The sequence below is a fragment of the Plectropomus leopardus genome, chromosome 17 (assembly GCF_008729295.1).
Source record: "Plectropomus leopardus isolate mb chromosome 17, YSFRI_Pleo_2.0, whole genome shotgun sequence".
In the NCBI taxonomy this organism is placed as follows: Eukaryota; Metazoa; Chordata; class Actinopteri; order Perciformes; family Serranidae; genus Plectropomus; species Plectropomus leopardus.
Window position 1 is genome coordinate 24,297,616 of NC_056479.1, and position 23,674 is coordinate 24,321,289.

The window sequence follows — 23,674 nt, forward strand, 5'->3', positions numbered from 1 at the left end:
TCAGATTAAAAAAATGAAAAATTCCCTGAAACCAAGCAAATCTATGTCAAAATAGTCCTTCTGACATGTGACAGGTTTTTGTTTGTGTTTTATTGCCAAATGCGTGTTTGATTTTGTATTAATTTCAATTTTTGTAGGCGTCCCAGATTTCTTGACACATCACTGTTTTGTTTTATTTGAGGGTTTTTTTGCAACTCAAAACAGAAACTGGATAAAAATACAAATAGAACAGAGAGGAAGGACAAGGATTGTGGGTGACCGAGAGAGGTTGGCAGAACTTGTAAACATCCTCATTGCAATTATAGAAAATTAGTCTCATTACATACTGTGTAATTGCTGTCAGCCAGACTTTTCCCACTGCCACTGAGTCTTTTAGCTTTTAAACACTGAAAATAAGAAAAGTAGTAATTCAGCATCGTAGCATGGAAGAGAGGAAAATATTGAACTTATTGGCTGTAAGAGGGCAAGGGGACACCCACAGCGTATCTTGAATATAGATGGATACTTGACTCTGTGACAGATCTGGCACACAAAGAAAATTTATTCATTGTAAAATACATTTATTGAGATCTACATCTGATTGGTGGGTCAACAGTAAAAAATAAGCACCTTAAAATTCTTGCAGGGGAGATAAGTCTTTGTTCCTGAATCTGTCGGAGGTTTGCCCAGTCTAATGTTTCGAGATTTAAGCAGCAGGATTCACCGAGCCGGGACAAGTGCATTCTTTCCAGGAGTGCCTCACAGGAGCTTGTAGCAGTCTGCTCTGTAGACTGAAACCATAAAACTATTGCCTAAACATTGTGTAGTTTTCTATAAGTCCACTAGGTGTCAATAGCAGACAAACATTTTAGTTTGATGACAAGAATACATGAAAGCACAGCATGGTTTTACAGATAACAGAAGCAGCCACTGATGTTACAACACCGGTCAAAATTTAAAGCACATTGTGATATAATTTGCACAAAATTGTAAAGGCAAATGAGCCTGTAACATGCAGCAACACTCCCATTTAACATGAAAAACCTAAAGCCTTTGTCAAGAGCTTTTGTATAAATCCTATGCAGATAAAAGAAACTGTTATTCAATTTAAGTTCCTCAAAACATTGACCATTTCAACATGTCTCCATCATAAAGCAACATGATACTATCAGTCAATCAATGTGGAATTAATACTTCATTGAGCATTAGAAACATTTCAACAGCAACAAAACATGTTTAAAAAACAAATTCCCTATAAATACAGTTTTGACTTCAACAACTCATATGCTCATTTTTCACTGTGGTCCTGTGGTTATTTGTATAGATCTATATTGACTAAGATACAGTACATCTACACTGACATAAAACACAGGAAAACTATCACAACCATAAACCAAAAACATTTTAAATCCAAACCAAGAGTAGCTCTGATGACTCTTCGAGGTTAATGCTGTGGTGACTCTGCATGGAACTTCAACTCAAGTATTACAAATTTTGATTTCTTTTAAATCATCAAAAACGAAAAAGATCCAAAGTTTACATAATCTGTAATAACCCCCCACAATTGTCATTTCACTATTGCAGCAACTTACTTTAAATCTAAATATAAGTTAAAAATGGATTTTCTGAAAGACAAAAACTTGCATGCGAACAGGAGGCTTATTATTCAGTGAAACACTCTTTAAGATGACAACTTCACAAAAACCTACGAACAAACATCACAATCTTGGCCTCGAATATGTTGTTTTGATCATTTTCAAGTATCATCTTGAGTTAGCAGAGCAAAATTTTCACCTCCATTTCTTTTCCCTGAATCTTCATTATTGGTGAGATAGTAAATTATGAGGCTCTGTGGTCCAAATGTTGCCAGACATGAACACATTCCCATCACAAAACAACCCAGTGCACCTTGGATGGACCCATTGAGTCCAAGCTGAGTGCATTTATACCCCACTGGTCTCCCTTCACTGTTAAACACCTATAAAGAGGAAAACAGCCGCTGTGGGATTAAATATTATCTTTATATTGCCATGATGGATGAAATTAAGTAATTCTGGGAACTGATGGCAGGTACACTGTAAAATTGAACAAAACTGAACAAGTTTATTTCATTAAAAAAATGTAGGTAGGTAAGTAATTATAACTATTAATCATGGGTTATGGTGACTCTATATCTAATTGTTAAGTTTACTTAAAATGTAGTTGTGTTTACTTATTTTGTAAAGTTGTGCAACTTAAAAATGACAAGTGAAATTAACTTAAACTTTCTAAATGTTAGCAACTTCAGTAAACCAAGTCGGTCTGACTTAACCTCATCACAATGAAGATTTTGCTCATGATGGAAATAGGATATGCAAATTCTGTTTTGCTGACTTGTTAACAACAAATACAACTGACAAGTTTGCAGTGGGGAGTAAACAGATATATAGCACAGTAAACTTACTTTACTAAAGTTGCTAACACTTTGAAAGATTGTTAATTTCACTGTTCATGTTTAAGTTGCAACAACTTCACAAAATTAAGTTGTTGCAAGTTAAAAATGACAAGCGAAATTAACTTGTTCATTCTGAGTGTTAGAAACTTTCGTAAACCAACTTAGTCTGACTTAACCTCCTCAAGACAAAGAAGACTTTGCACATGATGGAGTTGGGATATCTGCGAGATCTCTTTTGTTGACATGTTTAAGAAGATACAAATATGATTCACTAGTTTGCTTTGGTTTCTTAGGTTGGTTACATTTAAAAAGGTTACATTTATTTAACTTGTCAGTTTCAAGCTAAAACAACTTAACAGTATTAGGTTGTTGCAACCTAAAAAGGACAAGTTTGAACAAGTAAAAGAAGCTAGAAAACAAGGTAGAGCAAGTCAATTTCACTTGTTTATACATTGCAACAATTTCACAATATTAAGTTGTTGCAACTTAAAAATGATAAGTGCAATCATCTTGCTATTTCTAGAAACTCCAGTAAACCAAGTTAGTCTGCCTCAACCTCATCATGAAAAAGATAATTTTGCAAACAATGGAGTTAGAATATCTCCCTGCAGCAACTTATCAAAATTATGTTGTTGCAATTTTAAAAATGATCAACAAATTAGAACAAGTTAAAGTAGTTCGACAACAGGGTAGAATGAGTTCATTTCACTTATTATTTTTAAGATGCAATGTAAACATAACTTAAGATTAATAGTTATATTTAGTTCCCTTTTTAAAAGGTAAGTAACCTTTTTCTTTTTTATAAAATAAGATCAACTTGTCAGAATCTACAGTGTGCAGTACATTAGGACATTTATTGTTGTTAAACGTCAGAGCACTATGTGCAGGGGGTTGTTAGAGATGTTTCAATTATGGACCAAAATAACAGTAGCCCGGCCAGAGAGGGAAAAAAACTTAATTACTTCATACATCCTCAGTCACATGATGCTAAGACACACAACAGTGTTTTTTTTAACAATAAATAGCTTTTGTCTTTTTCTCAGTGGATCCATAAACAAAGAAGCAAAATAGTAACATAGAAATGTTCATTCTTAATTCAAGTTTGCGTGATCCTATGTTGTCATCTGAAATCCCGAATATCACAGCACATCATTGGTTCCTTTTTCACCATTAAAACACAAGTCAGTAACAGAAGAATACAAACGAGTTAAAATCCTACATATTATACCTAAACTAGTAGCTCACTACACATCCTGTATGCTATGGTTAACATAAGATTCTCTATTTTTTTCCTTTTTTAATGTATAATTTTAGTATTTCAGTCTTAGAAATAAGCTTTTGGCAATTACCTGAACTATACATACACAGCAAATATGTACAAAATTAATTCCATTGACTATAGCTTCACAAAAAGAGAAGTATGGACCTCTTGGAAAGTCCCAGAAAGACAAATCTCCCCACTTGACTTTAAAACTTTGTGATCAGATATTTCGGACAGGTTTCTATGAATGGTAGGAAGCAGGACGAGGAGGAAAATCAGTATGTAGGAACACTGCTCATGTCCTGTGTCGTGTCTAAGGGAAATGTTGGAAAAGGATAGTGAAGGCATGTTCTCACTTAATGCAGCATGGAGCCTCAGGGACATTTTCTATCCAGAGCAGCGAGTGTGTGCTGAATGCAGCAAGGCGTATGTGCGGTGCATTTTGCACTTCATGCAAATGAATCTATCCAACACATTTTACCTCACTGGCAAAAGTCAAATTACACTTTTCAAACTAAAGATCAAATGTAAACCATGGTGTGATTCTTAGATTAATTGTTTATGGAAACATGTTTTAGGCTGGTATGCAAAAACAAAGACCACAGAAAATCACAGAGGGTCTATCCAGTCGACTGTTAGCAGTGTTTCCGAGGCACTGATCTGGAAAAAATTGTATAGTACAGCCTGTGAACTGAACACACTCCTGCGTGAGTCCTTGCCACATTCTGTGAGAACCATGTACCATCAAGAGGGAGAAGGGTGTGTGACTACTTGGGGTTTTTAGTATATGAGGTGGACAAAAAATATGTTGCTGAATGCTTTTTTGGTGAATTGTCTGGTTCTGAACCTGAAATTTGAAATTATTGTGGATTTGTGGTTATTCCTTTATCTCCAGTGGAATAATAAAATCTTAGGGTTAGAAAATGTGCATGCATGTTTGTTGAGGAAAAGTGTGTGTCTATTTATGTCCAAGTGTTTCTGTTTGTATTTTATAATAACTGCATTAAGCCCATTGGATCTATTTGCGCTTCCTGAGCACCAGGTACATGAGGCCGCTGATGAGAGTCATGGGGAAGCTGATCCAGGCCAGGATATAGGAGGAGCCGTAGGAGCCTTGCTGAAGACTGGCCACATGGAAGCTGTCTTTCTGAGCTGTGTAGATGGACGCTGCGATCATCACACATAGCGCTGGGAGGAGAGGAGAACGGAAATTACACTCAGTAGTTGAAAAAGGACTTATTCATATTCTGAAATATTCAGCCATCTTACTATCCTGCCAGGTGGTGCAACTTGTAAGTTTATTTTATTTTATTTTATTTCAAAGGGACCATGTACAATTTAAACACAATTGTTACCATCTGATGCACCGTACCAGATTCTAGCTTTCAGCTGATTCACATCTGTCACTCGGCAGGTAAGAACAAATACACAGCTTTGATAATACAAAGTTGTACAAGGAGAGGAGAAAAAGAAAAGACACACACGACAAATAATACATATAGCACACAATAAAAAGTGATACAAAAAAGAAGACACAAGACAGACAATACAACATAAAACTACTATTGTCTACAACTTTATTACTGGGTGAGTGCAATAGTGTCGTGTGCAATGTGTGCAATTTGTACTAATTGAAACTGTGACTACGTGCAGTTGCTTATCTGGTGTTGTTTCTGTTCAGGCTGTGTTTTTAACGTCATGGTGCGAATATTGTTTTTGTTGTAAATGTGGAGGCATTATCTGTGCAACACTGAGTCCAAGACAAATTTATTTGTTTGTTAATTTGTTTTCTTCTGTTTGGCACTGCTTTTTGTCTTGTTTTCCCAATTCTTCATCTGTGTGTGCGTGATTCTTATGTTTTCTTATGATATTATATATTTTGACAGTTTGAAATAAAGATTTTTTTTAAAAAGGGAAGTGGAAAGGAGACCATAGTGACAGAGCACCAGCTAGAAGGATGACAGAAGCTACAGTAGCCCCTGGAGTCAGGAAAGATGCTCACCTGCAGGCAGCAACTATTACATGTCAACAGTTTTTATGTAATTCCTCTCACTGCCAGAGAGGGGAGACAAACATTTCATATTCCAGCTTTACGGATAACAGATTTTACTCTTTAACACTTGGACTGGGACTCAACATAGTCCTCAGCTAAATGTGTACATCAAGTGTGAAAAAAACTTAAAAACACTGCATTTAAATCAACAGATGTTTCCATGTTTTGGGACCTTTGCTGATCTTTAAATGTTAAGTGTGAAGTATCATACCAAGCCATGTGTGTACGCTCTCAAGCCAGATTCTAAAATTTTACATTCAGAGATTGCATTCTTGTCCGACCTCAGGAATGTGTGGACGTAAATCGAGCCATAACTACAACACTGCGCTGGATTAGCGCTCATTAATTGGATCCTGGCTGATGTGCACACTCAGGAGAAAAACAAGTCACTGATGTCTACTGCCTGAAAACAACATTCACAAAAGCTGCACTGACAAGTTGCGTGTGTGTGTTTGTGTGTCACTCACAGGCCAATAGCTGGATAATAGCGGTGAAAATGAATCTTTCTCCCTGTTGGAGCCTGAAGAGCTGAAGGATGAAGACGAAGAAGCTGACGCAACATAAAATGGTGGCCAGGATCATGGTAGCCTGGACGGCCTGCAGATAGGCTGAGGAGAAAGGAGAGGAGGCGTTACACACACAAATACTTACAGTAACCAACCAATTTCTAATAAGATATAATGATGATAACATCTTATATCAAACAGATAAAAGGTCAACTTCACTGTGATATCATATTGGTATGCAATTTTTCTGTCTGGCCATTATTCAGCACCATAAATGAGGAACAAAAGGGAAGATGTTTGGTTAGATAGTGAATTGTAGACACTAATTTTGGCTGGCCACCTTGAAACTGTGCTGACTGTATAGATCTTTTGTGCTGCTGGGAGAAGATGTGCGTAAATCATCCATGTTTTCACAGACATGGATGTAAACTGTAGGTGCAACAACCACAAGGCAGTAATTCCAGTTTTCTTTTAATTTGTGATCGTAGCAACATGTGGCACAAGAGATATTTATTCTCTATTTACATACTTGCTATTATGTTATTTCATACGTGTGTTTAAATCGTTGATATTTTTAAAATACCTACGTCTGCTGTGATTCGTGGGTGCAACAAACACACTGTCTTACCTGCATCAGCAGTATGGCTGTTCTCCACAGGATAGCAGGTGGAGTTACAGGAGTACCAAAGGTCAGCATAGATCACATCACGTCCGGGTGGCGACACCACCCACCACGCCTACATCAGGAAGGGACACAGATATGGTTCAAATGATGACAATATCCCATGTGGCCTTGCTCTGTTTCAAATGTATGGCTTAAACTCACATTGTGAATGGTTGAAACAAAGAGGAGGATGGCTGCAGCCAGGTGGAAGAGGATGATGAAGGCTAAGATGATCAACATGGCTGCACCTCTGTCTGGTCAGGCCAGGTAAATATCTCACAGTCAGTCGCTGTCTGCGTCTCTCACTGGCTGATTTGGTGGATGACAGTCCTGCTGGATGTTTGCTTGTGTTTATGCTTGTTGTCACAGGCTGGTTTGCAGGGGAGGATCAAGGTCCTTCACATGAAAGGAATCTGTTGGGAGCAACATATATGTAATACTTTAATAACACACACAAATACAGGAAAGGTTAATCCCCTGTGTGTTTATAGCAGACATCAAACACACAGATAAAGCTTCCCAGTGCTCGGCTGCCTCAGATGTTTTGTATGAATTTGTACATATACCTACAACTCATAAGAAAAAAAGTCACTCATTCATCACTCATCATGTGCTGTTTTAAAAAATGATTTTGTCCAAATGATTGATCTAATAAGGATGAAACAAGACTAATGAATAAACACTGGTCTTTCTTTGTACAGTTTTGCAGCATTTGTTTTGCTCAGTATTTCTAACCATTACAGCACTGAAAAGTTTCAAAAGAACTGCTGAATATGTAATAGAAATGCAGCATTTGTGCCAGCTTTAATATGGAATTTTGTCAAATTTAACTGAGGGAAGAAGGAAATAGTGTAAAGACAACTCAAGTTGAGTCCATATGCACTTTAAACAACTATCACATCTGCAACCAATTACCACAATGCATTTCCAAACAACTGCCAAGAATGCAGGGTTAATGAAACAGCCAGAGAAATATTTGTAGTCTCAACGTCTTCCCTCAAATTACAGAAAATGCTACTGAGATGTGATGAAGTGTGTATGTTGTGTCTATATGTATGCCAAACCATGTGTGCGCTTGAGAGTGTGTATGCAAGAGGACAGTTTGTGGGAGTGTTTACTCTGCCGTGATTGAAGGCCTTAATCCTGACTATGACTTGTTGATAGAAGAGAGGAGTTGACTGTTTACATCTTGAAATGGTCAGTCGGCACTCTGTTCAGTCAGTGTAACGCAGAATATAAGATGCTATGTGGCATGGCGACATTAGCAGACAATTTGATTCAACAGTCCAAAGAGTGCTGGTGCACTGAGATACTGAGAATGATGCATGAGAGGTTAAGAGTCCCTGAAAATGAACCAAAAACACTTAAAGCAACATCATGCAACTTTATGTTGATTGTTGAGTCTCATTCCCAGATTGTCAAATCCCGACACATTTGGTTGATGGGCAGACAGAGGCATCAACCCAAATCGTTAGTATTTGGGAATGACACTCAACAATCAACTAAAAGTTGCTTAATGTTGCTGTAAAGGAGCAGTGTGATTGAGATTGAGTTGCATCTAGTGGTCTCCAAACTCACGGTTAGGATTCCTTCATTGGGAGGTTTTCACCGGGAGCTGAATTATCCACAGAGGTTTATTAGAACTGGTAAAATCATTTAATAAAGCTGTTAAAAATACTCTATGTGTTTCTCCGATGCTGTTTGGTACATTTCAGATGTGCCGTTGGCCCAGCACCTGCAGATGTGTGCTCACATTTTTTCTTTGATAACTTAAGATGCAGAACTTCAGGAGGTTTAAATGAGGCAAATTATCAGCAGAGGTCTCGTCAAAACAAATGGATTGCTCATTTAAACCAGTAAAAACACTGAAGAAAGCGCTTTGACATTAAAAATATGTTTTTCAAATACTCTTCAGCTTGTCAAAGAGGAGCTGCTAACTATGGCGGCCAATGCAAAAACGGAGATGTCCCTATCTAGAGAAAGTGTTTAGTTTTAACAAGTGTTTGTTTAGTCTGGGCTACTGTAGAAACATGGTATTGCATCATGGCGATCTCCATAGAGAAGGACCCCTTCCCTATGTAGACATAAATAGCTCATTCTAAGGTAACAAAAAACACTACAATTCTTATTTGTTGAGTCTCATACCCAGGTGATTATACTCTAAAAAAATACTCATTATATTATATACTCATTTTCTGCCAATATATCCCCCTAAATTCCGCATACTGGATCTTTAAGGTGCTGGTGCTTATCCTTTTGCTTTTTTTTTTTTTTTACAACATGACCTTGTGGCATTATAACACAAACCAGATGTCCAGAAGTGTATGTCTTCAGGCAACACTGTTGACAGTCATAACAGGTGTGTGTGTGAGCCTCCGCTTAAGATACGATCGTCCCTTGAGGCCTTGATTTTATGCCTGCACTCTTTCCGTACGGATATCCAATATTTTTGTTTGTTTGTTGCTTTCCTGTTTGTGTTCACATACACTACCAGGAATTGTCTTGAGGGGGAAAATCCATTAAAAATACTAAATACATCCAGAAACTCATTAGTTTGTTTGTCCAGGAAATGGCTTTGCTCAGCATTTAAAATGCTTTGTCAGCATCATTCTGTTTAACATTCATCCTGCTACAAAAGACATTCTTAAATCTAGAATAAGATTTTCTATGACAAAATGTTTCCAGCACTACTCAAAAGGCTGTTTTATAACATCACATGAATGCAGAGTAAAGACTACATTTCTGTCTGTGTACACATCAAAGTCAGCTCAACAACCCTGTGGGTATAGTGTACATTAAATGACACGTGTGCACATATATACACATATGAACTTCATTTCAGTAACTGGCTTAACTCCCACCAAAGAAGCTGAGCAGGCAGGGACACAAACATGTTTAAAAGCACATATGAGTGCATGCACGCACACATGTACACATACACACAGGGAGCCAGACAGTAGTGGAATTAGCCCTCTCCGCCAAAATGGAGTCGCAGTAAAAACAGCCTGTCCCCGCCGACAGGAAGCAGGCCACGGGTTTTTGTGTGTGAGCATGAGGCTGTGGGGTGTGCCAGAGGATAGGCCCTGTCTGAGAGGAGGGGGGGTAAGGAGCTGAGCAAGCATCAAAAATTAGCTTTACACATTGATTATAAGACACGGGGATAGGGTTTAGATGGCAAACAGTTTTATCTAGCCAAATGCTCCTGATCATAATTCTCAGAAAATGAAACTTAAGTAGGCAATAACCTGCCAACACACATTTTAATTTGCACCTGAACCTTGTGAGGAGAAATATGACTATCACACAAGCTCAAAAGAGCGTGTGCAAACCTGCATATAATGTGAAATTATGTTTTAACTGTCCTGCTGCACATTGTGGATGTATACGGTTTGTATAAGTTAGAGCACTGGTTCCCAAACCGTGGTCCCAGTGCCCACTAAGGGTTGCCAAGGACGTGCGGCCTTCTCGATTTTAAGGAATGTCAGAAAACCTAAAAAATATATATATATATATATCCATTAGGCAAATATTTCAGTACTTTTTCATTTCTGTGGAAAAATGAAAAAGTTTAGATACTTATTTAACATATACAGTTAAAAAAAAAATCTCACAGAAAAGAGCAAAGTGTAGACCTGAACACAAGCTACATTCACAGAGCCTTCACAAACCCTCTTTACACTGCCTGTTCAACGTGGGACTATTGTGCCATTATGTTGCTTTGGCGTTCTTTACATAAGTTGTGATCGCAGAATGGGGGAACAGAGTTGTCTCACCTCTGAGATGGCAAGGGAGGTGTTAACCGTGCCTATTGGCAAAGCTGGTAGGATGGGACCATGGACAGCATGGGTGTGACATTTTGATGGCATGTTACTCGCGCAACCTACCGTAGATTTAATGATGCTGGCATGTTATCTAAAATCACGCACTGGAGCGGCATGATGCTGCTGTTGTTTGGTTCTGTGTAAAAATGCAAAAGGCGGCATGAATAAGGGACTTTGTAACTGCTCTATAGCGCGATCTCTGTGTAAAAAGAGCAGTTAAAACAACTAAATAGCTAAAAAACAATTTCCTAGCAAAAGGAAAAGGAAAACACAAAATTTGTAAATTAAATAAATAATAACAAGCTTTTTAAGTCTGTATAATAGCTAAAAAATTACCCCAAAAAATTCTAATGCAGAGAATCCTATAAAAAAAATCCTACAAATATCAGGAAAAATAATCTCTGATGCATTTTTCACAGGAAATAATCTGCTCAAAATTCATCATAATTGCTCATCTCCACAAACTTTCTGCAGTTCAGCATTTGAGTTTATGGTTAAGTTCATAAATTGTTCTTTACTGTTATTGTAATGCATTGAATATAATCTGGAATGTCCATAAAAATGTTACCTAATCAGGGGTCGTCAGGTGCTTGTTAGGTAAAAGGTTGGGAATCACTCATTAAGAACTCCAGAAAGAGACAACATCTACATTTTATATTGTTAAGAAAGCGTGTGAACATTGAGTATAATGGTGTGTTAGTGACAGGTCACACTGGGTTGAAATGTGAGACACAAGCTTATTTTTAGGACTGGCAATGGCATGCTGGAGGTCTGACTTCCCAGAAAAATGGCCAATTATAACATTTCAATCCTGGTGTCTCTAGGGTGAACGATTAGACATTAGGCCTAATGTTACAGTGCAGCATGAGACCAACAAAAATGGAGCGGCTAAGGTACGGTAAACACCAACAATTTATTCTCTGCATCCACTGCAAAGCATCTTTCTGGTATTTGAGTCTAATCTGACCTGCAGGAACATTCTTTGGAGCCGCGAGTAATCTCCGAGACACGTACACACACACTCGCGCGCGCACACACACACACACACACACACACACACACACAAACACAAACACACAAACACAAACACACACACACAGCTGGATCTGATTCCATCTGCAGCTGCTTTCTCATCTCAGTGGAGAGAAGACGAAGGGAGGAGCGAGGGAGGGAGGAGACAGAGAAAGACGAGAACCTCATTGGAGGGAAATGGAGGGAAGCGAGAAAAACAAAAACAAGAGCGTAAACACACCCACGTACTCTGATGTACACAAAAACATATAAAGCACACAAAACCGCATAGATATATAGCCTGCCAAGAAACTCACAAAAATGAGAGACTCACAGACACAGCTCAGATGATTAAAGTAAATCCAAACCATGTAAACCTCAGACGTAAAAGCCTGGTGATGACTGACGGAGCCGACACAATGTGCACCGCTTGTGTAAATTACATGGATATATGATGCCCCTTTGTGTGTGTTCTATTTATAGATTTTCCACTTTAATTGTCCAGCTGTAATGATCATACGGCAATTATGCTGATTTATGATTGTCATTACTTTTGGTCTCTTGCGTTCAGGTCTAAAAAAAAAAGAAAAGTAAAGAAAATAAGGTAACACTTTATACGGGTACGGAGAAAAAATTGAATTGTTTACTCTCAACAAACAAGAAATGATACATAGACTCTACAAACCATTTGTAGGTGGACTATTCGAATAAAATTTTACTGAAAATTAGGGGTAGACCGATAATGGTTTTTCAGGGCCGATACTGTTACTGACTATTAGTAGTTAATGAAACTGATAACTGAAATGAAATCTTCCTGTCAATATTAAGAATTTGGAATATGACAAACTCCAACACAAAACTTTGTTTAAATGCCTTTAGCAAATGTTTAATCAGAATTGAAACTTTCAACATCATATACAGAAAGTTCCCACAAACTCTTTTTTTTTAATAAAGTCAAAGTAAAGGTTCCTCCCATGCTGACACTTTCTTTGCCATTTTTAATTAAATAATTTCATTGCCAATCATTAAAATAAAACGCATGTGCAGATAATAGGCAAAATGCCAAATATTGGTCTCAATAATCGGCCAATAATTATCTGTTGACTCCTGCTGAAAATAGGACAACATATGGGTGGATGATGAACCAGTCATTCGTCCATTACTTTAATTTTATTGAGCAAACTTAAAACAATACTGCTAAATAATAATTAGGGATGCATCAATTCAGAAATACTGAAACTGATATTTAAAATTACAATTTGTCTGATAGCGGATAATGATGTTCTCTTGTTGTTACATATTGCTGTGACATCAACAAAGTTCTCCTCTAAACAACTGGATATATTCATGTTTCTCACCAAATACAAATTTTAGAACACATTACATTAGAACACATCATGATATGGTGATAATTCATCTTTGCTTAATACTCATTTTAACTGAATAGCGCTTGAATGCATAATAATGTAACTTCGTAATGTGACCTCTGTGAGCTAACGCTCCCTGAGGCATCTTCGTCATGATAGCGGTCCGGGGAGAATCTCATCGTCATTGGCCACTGCCATCGGTCAATGCTATCTTATTTGCTGATAGGCCAATGAAACACACACTTTCAACACGCAGACAAACGCACACACACACACACACACACAAACATTGACCTAAATGTGGAGCCTGGTTCTCCCCGGGGATCCTTGGGAACGGTGTTGCCTTGCAGACGTGTCACTCAGCACTGATAGTAAAGTGTGAAAGCACTGATACTCACCTCTGACACCAGGCAACAGCTGCACACACACACACACACACACATATGCACACAGGACACTCATCCACATGCATGCTGTATACATTAGCCCGCTACCTCTGGTATGCATAACAGAGATATTTCATGCCTTATCTATCATAATAGAAGTATGCACACACTGAGGGGTATCCCACAGTTGTGGTGTCAATCAGCAGAACAACAGAGTCCTCATCATCCAAGTTAGAGATAATCTTTATTCACCTTACATCACTGAGGTCATTGATCACTGAATTTCCATGCACTGATGTCTAACTAAAAAAGAGCTACTGGCATTGGAAGAGAAAGGTTGCAAACTTTCATTTGTCACTGTGCACTAAAATAACTTAAGTTTTTCTTTACAAAGAAAAAAAGAAACCAAACCTGAAGCAGTGCTTTTTTTAATCCACTGCATAAGCATTACAGCACATTTCATGTCACTTTACTGCAGGGGTGGGAAGTTATATTTTCTGGGGGGCCACACGAGATACCCAGATTTTTGCTGGAGGCCAAGGAAATTTTGTCATGCCATAACCTGTAATTTTATCACTAGATTAAGTGATAGAACGCATACTGTGCACTTATTCTTTATCATTTATTACAGTGAAAGTCACTCTAAACAACATTTTATTCAGGGAATTAAATGTAGGAGTCTTTAACCTTCTGTACAAGACTGACTGTATCCGTTAATAAAACTAAACTGAACAAAAAAAAATCTCTCAGCATGCAAAAAGATTGAAAAAAAAAACATGCACAGCAGGTCCAGAAAAGCAAGGTTAAACATGATAAAAAGATTTTTTGAAAAACCAAACAAACATCCAAACCAGTGCAAACCTGACCTAAACACACATGCACATGTAACTTATTTCACAATTTATCAAACAATCAAACATCACTTTCTGTATGCTTATTATCCCAAGTTTTGTTAATTCTTGATATCACAGACATCTTGGCACATGGCTACACACACAGGAATAAAAAATTAAGATAACTATACTTTTGTGTAATCACACAGATAGACTGATGGATTCTGTCAGACTTCAGCCACCTTTCCTGACACACACTGACACTGACAAACAGGCTGCCATTCCTCCTCTCCACTCAGCCTTATAATAGGAGGCTGGGGGACTGCAGTGCAGGAGTGCAAGTGTGTGTGCGTGCGTGCGTGCGTGCGTGCGTGCATGCATGCGTGCGTGTGCGTGTGTGTGTGTGTGTGTGTGTGTGCCGGCTGATTCCCTTGACTGGTGGAAAATGCTGACTTTTAATGTCCTTTTTTTACTCTTTTCATAAAACACAAAGCCACAGACTTAACTGGGCCTCTGAATCTCACTCCCCCGTCTCTCTCACTGTCCCACTCTCTCTGTCTCTGTATGTCTCTCTTTCTGTCTTTGGCCATGGAAAAACTAATTGAGGAAGAGAAAAGGGGATAAAGCTTCCAGTGGAGCCCTCTGGCCCCTTGTGAGGTCGCACAGTTTAAATTCTTTATTCAACATTTCGTCCTCTTAACTCTGACTTCTGAATAGTTGTTGGGATTCATGAATAGAGGACACTTTGTCTTGAGTGCCTCATTAATTTTTCAGGAATCCTTACCATATAATCCAGTTTACACTAATGCAACATTTAACTGACACCTTGCTGTGTATTTGTTCAGTGAGGTCAAGAGAGCTTGAAAAACTAAATATTAATGTAATTGAAGTAATCTAACAAAAAGGACCAACTTTGAATAATAAGTATATTTTTTTTTAAATTCAAACACTCTGCTCTCTACTGTCTTTGCAAATGGGATCAAATCTGTGTTAGTAACACACAGTTCTAGAGGAAACCATAGAAGTGACACTTTGCAGCAACGCCCTAGAAAAGTGCCAAAATCTGTCCCTGTTCAAGATCATACAACAACAGCATACAACGATGGAGGCAGGGCCCATTCATTCCTATTAAGTTGTTCAAAGGGACATGAAACAAAAACCAACCTTCCGACTTCCAAGGTAAAAAAAATCAACCTGGATCTTCTGGATCATTAAATCCCCAGAGCAAGGGCACTTGAGACTTCCACAGGCCGAGCAGCTAACTTTAAGCCCTGCGCTAACTTGAGTGTAGCTCTTCTAGTCTTTCCAAACATTATTAGACTTAATGGATCTCATCTCAATTGTGAACGAGTCATTTCACAAAGGGTTTGGATGGTCAAATAACGTACCTACGGATCTACAGACATCTTTTTCCACAATGACAGTCTGTAGGAAAAAGTCTGGCGTCCAACATATTTTCATAGACCATCTCTTATGATATGCTATGAATTTGCAACACTATGTCCTTAACATACAGTTACATAATTAACATGCCGTTACAGAGGTCATGTATGGTTAGGTTTAGGCGTTTCCATGGAAAAGTCGTGGAGGAAAGTTTTTTGTGTTCGATCCACCACAGCAGTATGCTCCATCACTGCTCAGGACCACTTTCTTGTTAACTCCCGTTACCACATTTATCACATGATAAATAAAATAAATTCGCATTCATTTTTTGCGCAAGCCAATTGTGAGAATAGCCTGTGGCATCACAACCTGGACGGTGTCAATCCAAAGTTTGGCCACTAAGTCAAACTGGCATTAAAGCTTGCTGCTGTTCCTGGGGGCTTGCAGGGCTATTAAATGGAGGCTAGGACGTGCTTTTTGACCCCATGGTAGCTATGGGGTAAAGGGATGGTGACCACTGGTGCTGTTTGACTGCACTCTTCTTAGCCTTCTTGGGTGCGCTGAGCCTGACAGAACTTTTTGGGCACACTCGAATGGATGGCGGTCATAAACATTCCAACATTTTCATATAGAAATCATTTGTTTATGGCCTTTTATTAAGGATCTTTTCAATAGTTGCAGAATTGTAATTCTCACTTGTATCTTTCTAAATCTATTTCAGCCTCAGGGCAACTGTGGACACCTCAGTAAAACCAATCAGTCTTTCATCTAGTACAGACCAAATTTTAATGTACATGTTGTACCTCAATGATATGATGCAATATGATGCTGTTACTTCTCCTTTTAACCTTCTTGCCAGCCACCAGGGAACAATCGAGAGATTTTTGCTTCACTTTTGGTAAACTGTCATGCCATCCGTCTTTATATACAGCCATTGGTTTGGACAAAAATGCATTACTTGAAGCTTGACGAGATAGATTTGCATGTAATCTCATGATCCCGCAGTTCTTGTAGGATCTTGTAGTAACTCGAGAATCCAGCTACTGTACCAGACAGAGCAAGTGCATGTCGAGTTGAGACTCAGTTTCTGAGGTCAAGAATGAACCCTCATGCTCATTTTCGTTTTTGTTTTCCCCAGGAATGGCCTAGTGTGTGTGTGTGTGTGTGTGTGTGTGTGTGTGTGTGTACACACAACAACAGCCAAGCTAAGGCTTATTTTTAGAGAAAACACAAAGGCACATCTTCCTTGGAGCAGCGCCAGTGACCAAACAAAGCTTTGTTAAGGAAAAGCACACAGAAACCTATAGACACCTACAGGCACAGATGTACACACACAGTTTGGTTTAAGGATGTATGACAAGTCATCTAAGTGGCAGTGAAGCAAGTGGAGAATTATAAATATAACCAGATTGCCCAGTGCAACAGCTACAATCCTTTACATTGTGGATTTACTTGAGCCCTTTAACAAACAAGAACTGGCTGCCTCTGAAAAAAGCTATCAGCCGTGTAAAGCAAAAAGCGAAACTGGATGAAAGATGCAGACACCTTTGCTATTTGCTCATCTTTTTTACAAGTAAGCCAAATATTTGACAGTTTGGCTTGAGGGTGTCACCAGAGGATAAGCCATGTTGGATTTGTTCCAAGTCAGGGGCTAGATACATTTCTGGGCCATATGTTGTATCAACACTGCTGTCACATTTCATTCATCTCTTTCAAATAGTGACAAAAAATCCAACCTTTTTTTTTTTAAACTAAATTTGGGGGGAAAAAAACATTGTATCCCATATGAACGATAGTTTTGGTGTTTGTGAGGTTAGACCGTCACATAAGGGGAGGAGACTAAGGCTAACTGGCTTTGTATTTGATTTTATATTTTGGAACAGGAGCGTTTATTAGGAGTGCTATTAGAATATATTTACAGTTCGGTTTTTCACTTTACCAACTCTGGGAGTGCAGAGCGTACTCTGGGCACAGATGGAGCAGCAGGACACCAGCCACAGTGAATCCAGTGAGTCCATCACTGACGATGAGATGGAACTATTATTGAACGTGACACATGAGTATAAGTGGGTCTAGGTGGTTGAAAACAGAGCGTTGCAAAGCAAAAACGGCGATATGCCAATACTTCATCAGTGCGGTAGCAGAAGCAAAATCACCTCGGAGCTGGATATGTAGAAAATGTCACGTCACCTACACAAGAAAGATGAAATCGCACAAGGTATGTAAGTTAAGTCTAGCTTTCATGTTTTGGCTTGACCCATTGTGACTGGTAAGACCCAATTGGGAAGCAATTGCGGGTGTCTCATCATTTCCAGAAGTCTTTGTTTCCAGCCAGACTAAAACACAACCCTGAGTTTTAAAACTAAAATGGGGTCAGCAGCATGCTCTATGTTTTGGGGGTTCTGGAGTAGCATTTGGAAAGTTCCAGACTTCCAGATCTAAATTTTTTAGACTTTGCTGTTCTTATAGTCTAAACTGTGCTATGGGCTTCATGCTTACAGTATCATGCTCTCACACTTGCATATTAACATGCTTAAAGTTAGCATGTAATGTAAAGTTTGGGTGGAAACCGAACATTAGGTTTGTCATCCTGAAAGGACACTCACATCCTAATGCAACAGTGTCACTTTATTTCTCACATTCCACACTATAAATAAGAGAGGAGTGGAATGTCATCTCTAAAAGGGGCAGTGTGCAATTTAAATTGAAATTCAACATGTGGAAAATGAATTATAGGTGCACACAAAAGATGCATTCACAGCCTAAATCAGTAACAACACTGTTGCTTCAAAATGATTTTTTTTTTCATATTGGTCATGAGGCTGTTTTATTACTGGTAACACAAGCCTCATAATTTACTTGATCTTTCACCATAAAACCAAAATCTATCATTTTCTTCACATGAATTTATAAAACACTGGCTGCTTTGAAATAAATATTTCAGCTATGTTGAGTTTTGTTAAATACCAGGAGAGAGAGGCGAATCATTGTTCTGCAAAATGAAGCCAAAATTGTTGCAAAGGAAAACGATGTGTGTGAGGGTGTGTGTGTGTGAGTAAGACATGCCTCCGTCAGGACACAGGAACCTAACAAACTGACAAATGCACACACAGATACACACACACACACACACACATAACTGCTTTCCTGCTGGGTTTAAAGACTTCCCTCTGACGCAGGAATTCTTTCATGTTGGACACTAACATGGTCTGTTAGGTGTGTGTATAGGAGGTGCGTTTTCACACACATTCCTAAACTGACAGCGCTGAGTAATGACTCCCACATGGCGGAGAGATGTTGGGGGACACCTGATGGAGAGGTAAAAAAGAAATCTAAATCCTCATCTGTTTACTATCCCCTCACATTCTCTTCATTTTCTATTCTACTCTCAGTCACTTCACACTTGTTCACTGATAGTTTTCATCTGTCAGCACCTTTTAAAACCTCACACCCTCGACTAATCCCCCTCCTATCAAATATCACACACCTCCCCTCCTGCTGCATTCAGTGTGACTGAAAATACTTTCAAATTAACACTGACACTCTGCCTTTAATACGCTCAGGCATTGTTGTCACATTGCATCCAAAACAGCGAGGGTGAAGAAGGCAAAGGGTTGCAGCTCTGTCCAAATACTTCAGATGGAGAAATTTGTTCTGCTTGAGGAGAATTTAACCTCTGCATGAATCAAACTGCAGTTACAGACTGATAAAGGTTTCGTGTGTAGGATTTAGGGGGATATACTGGCAGAAATACAATATAATAAGGATGTTAGTGTATAATCACCTGACATAAGAATGTATGTGTTTTTGTTATCTGAGAATGAGCTGTTTATTTCTACATAGACAGCAGGTCCTCGTCTATGGAGATCTATGTTGCTACTATGTTTCTGTCGATCTCCAACATACCAAACAGCATCAGAGAAACACTGATTTGTAATGTGAAAACTGCTGAATTCAGTGTTTTTTCATTATTTTCTATCACCTGGTTCCTTTGTTTTGGAGAGGAGGATATCTCTGTGTATAATTTGGCTCTTGGTAAAAACTTCCTGAACATTAACACTGAAGGAATCCCAACTAGGAGAAGTGTCAGCTGGTTGCAATTTTCAATCCTTGCCACTAGATGACACTAAAATCTCCCTACATCTGCCTACATCTTACACATTGTTCCTTTAACCCTTTAAAACTTAGCCTTATTAGCTCAGCTTGGCTGCAATATTCACTGCATGTAATTAACATGTAAACGCAGACAGTCCTACTCTAAGCATCTATTTCTGTGTCATGTTCTGTTAAAAACAAACTTTTCATATCATGCACACTGGACAACATATAAGCTGATACCGATATATATTTGTGATAGGACAATATCGCCTGATAAAACTGGCTGACTGATATATCGGTCGGGCTGTACTGCTAGATGCTGCCACTAAATGTGCCCTCTGTAAATCGTGGGAAAAAGCTTCCACATTACACGCCGCACGTTTTAACTGTCATTCATTTAGCTGCTCATTTGTGGCTCTTTAACACTTTACTTCACACATTTGTGTGTCTGATGACTGCGGGGCTCATTAACTCAATTAAAAGCTGGGTGAGAAGAGAAGTTAGATGGGCTGCAGATTTTTTAAGACTGGCTCCAGTCATTTTCAAGTTACAGTTTATAAAATAGAAAGTTTGACATTCTATAGGACTTAATGTGACGTGATATTTAAAAAATGAAAAATTTGGAGGTTTTTCACTTCCAGTTTTTGTATAGGCTCTAATCATTTTCAAGTTCCATTTCATGACATAAAATGTTTCACTAAATGTATGTAATGTAACAAAAAGGATTTGGAGGTTTTTCATTTTATGTTTTTATGAAGTGTTGTGTAGATCTTGACCGCCAGCATCACATGAACAACATGTGTGAAATCAGTGTTGGATTAGATTACAGTTTCATGTTTAGCACCAGCTTCCTATAGAGCAACTTGGAGAGATCCAAATTTCACCATCTCCCTTTTATTTCGTGTTCAGTTATCTCTGCTTTTATTCGTGCACTGTGTGCAAAATAGTGTTGTCAAAAATATCAATTTATCAATACATACTGATAGGCTACTGAATATTTAAAATGGTTTCATTACTCATTTTCTGCAGTATCAACGCTCAACACAGTATTTGCTACAGCCATTCTGCTGTTCTCTGCAACTAACCAAAATAAGAAAAGTTGCTGTCATGTTATCACTTTGTTGAATTTATCTTTGATAAAAATTACAAATTTTAAGGTCTCAGTGTTAATTTCCCCCAAGGCATCGAAATTGGTATTGAATATCAGTATCTTTCAAAGTATTGTATCAAAGTTCGACATACTAGTATCGTGACAACACTAGTGCAAATTAGTTTATGGCTGCATGACAGCTCAACAAGGGGATGCAAATTAATTTCCAATAGTTGTGGAGTATTTCTAACCTTCCCGCTTCAAATGGCATTTAATCTTCATACTGTTGCCAAGGGCTTTCCCCAGAGTGCATTATCCGTCATGCAAACATTGCATGAAGAAAATCAGTCTCCATTTCTGCAGTTTATTTTATAAGAAATTCTCTCACCATAAAAAAAACATAGACTAAATTGTTGTTTTCAACCACAAGAGGGCGCCAACAATGAAGTGAGAATGCAGAAGTTATCACCTGCCTCATCAGTCAACAATGCAAGACAGGAGCGGCGGTATTCAGCATTATAGTGCAAATAAAAGTATTTACATGGGACCTGAATGTGATTTAAACAAATTCTGTTCAATAACAAACGGACACTCACATAATCCTACAGAGTCATTTAGTGTTACCATATGGGCATGTTTACAGATACAAAGTAACATCAATTCAGTGAAAAGTCTACGAGGAGACGCATTTCCTGTGTCCATTAAAAAAACTCCAGCAATTTATCGTCCCTCCAAACACACTAAAACATTTCATTCACAGCACTCAGACACACACACGCACACATTGGTGGCTGACAACGCCCCTTTCATTTCCAACGTTTGAAACTTCAGCAGAAGTTATGATGTGTAAAAATACCCACAGGGGGAAAACACGGCAGCAAAAGCTAAATAAAACCACTCCATGATGATTTTTCAAAATAACACAACTTTTCATGGCTCTTACTATACAAATATCTAAGCATAGTACCAAGTATTTTAGGAATATTGTAGGCTATCTTAAAATACGCCAGAAGTAACGTTAAATAAATACAGTTGGAGGCTTAAAACTCACTATAAAGGCATTTACTAAATATAGGCTAATAGTGTTTTTGGTATATTAAAGATACATTTCAAAGTCTCGTTGGATTTGAATGGGACATAAATCTCTCAGAGAAAGTTCCGTGCAGCATTCAAACAATATGCAAAACTAGAAAAACTAAGTTTACTTACCGAGTTTGGACCGAGAGGGAAGCAAAGCTGTTCCAGGTGCTGAGGGTTTATGTGAAATGAAGGGAGATTTAAAGAGAAAAAATGGCAAAAATACTGGGGGGAAATCCTCCAAACTTGGCGACACAGCAGCTGGAGATCTCGCTGGTAGTCCCACAAAAAAAAGTAAGAGACGCACGCTCTCTGGACCGGCTGTCGTGAGCGCGCGTGGGAGGGGCTCGAGGGCTGGACCTGGGTGTGGTTTGGGATTTAATGTGCTGTGAGGTGTGTGTGTGTGTGTGTGTGTGTGTGTGTGTGTGTGTGTGTGTGTGTGTGTGTGTGTGTGTGTGTGTGCGTGCGTGCGTTTGTGTGTGTGTGTGTGTGTGTGTGTGTGTGTGACTGGTGACAAGAGTTAAGACTCGGCGGGAAAAGTGACTATAAAAAAATAATTATGGCAGTCAGAGGGGAAGTTTAAAAAGTCTGTGTTTCCTCACATGGCAGACAGACTGAGTGGGAGAAAAAAAAAACAAACGACAGAGGTCAGACTGGAGAGGGAGACAAAGGAAATTAAAGGATTAAAGGGGATGAAAAGTCATGAAGAGGAAGGCATGACGGTTGGAAAGAATAGTGAAAAGGAGTGAGAGGGGAATAGTGCTAAAAAAAAGAACAGTGAGAAGAAAAGCAGCCAAAAAGTTATTTCACACTGTTGTATGAATTAATATTTCTATTTCATTCATATTAAAGGCCCAAGTGGAGATGTCATCTTCCTGCTTTTGTATAACCCTCACCCTCTCTTTTGTATTGTTATTGTAATTTGTGACTTTTATGGTAGATTACAACAAAGAAACACCTAAAACTAAAAAAAGTGTTACTTTTAGTGCTTGTTATATATCTGCAATATTTCTATAAAGAAATGTGTTGCCAAGTAAAATACTATAGAAACTTTGGATGTTCAAATGCATAAAGAACTCCTATCACAGAGATGGTAAAATGGGACAAACATGTTTGTTTGTTTTTTTAATGTTTAAATCAATTCACCAATTCAGTCCTTAATTTATTAAATTATCAATGTAACCTAACTATTAAATGAAAAAAAAAGTTAAACTTTTTTGCCATGTTTTCTGTTGCCATTTTGCTGCCATTTTGCTACACGCATGAGTGCTTTTGTGCATGTAACAGTGATGGCTAGTATTTAATTATTTAGGATGACACAGTCCAACTGCATCATCTTTAATACTTTTCATACTTTAATTACAAAAAAATAGAAAAAATGCCAGTAAAAATACTGGGCGGCACACAATAACATAAGTCATGGTAGCCTGAAACATTATGGTTTCACTACAGAAAAATGCCCCATTCTACCTTAATTTTTTTGTCCCATTTTACCTGAATGTATCTTGAACTCACTCAGAACTATTTACCATAATAAGGAAACTGGATTGGTGGAATTATTTGACTTAAAAGTCAAATGCAACATCCTATAACCGTGTTTTGTTATACCTTTGTTGTTTTAGTTGCTGTGACCTTCTCACCAAAAACAGAAAATCAACATGACTGGCCTTAAAAGCTCTGGGGCCAATGATTATTTAAATCTTTGTTGTGC

At 38.3% G+C, this 23,674-nt stretch overlaps 1 protein-coding gene across 1 annotated transcript; it reads right to left on the reverse strand.

Annotated features, from left to right (window-relative positions):
* Window positions 1-523: 523 nt before the first annotated feature.
* On the reverse strand, window positions 524-22,273 carry emp2 (epithelial membrane protein 2). Its single transcript, XM_042505261.1, has 5 exons — window positions 22,096-22,273; window positions 7,060-7,310; window positions 6,862-6,970; window positions 6,195-6,335; window positions 524-4,862 (listed from the first exon to the last, which is right to left on the reverse strand). The coding sequence occupies exons 2-5, from the start codon at window positions 7,135-7,137 to the stop codon at window positions 4,693-4,695; spliced, it is 498 nt and encodes a 165-aa protein (XP_042361195.1). The 5' UTR covers window positions 7,138-7,310; window positions 22,096-22,273; the 3' UTR covers window positions 524-4,692.
* Between the last annotated feature and the right edge of the window lie 1,401 nt (window positions 22,274-23,674).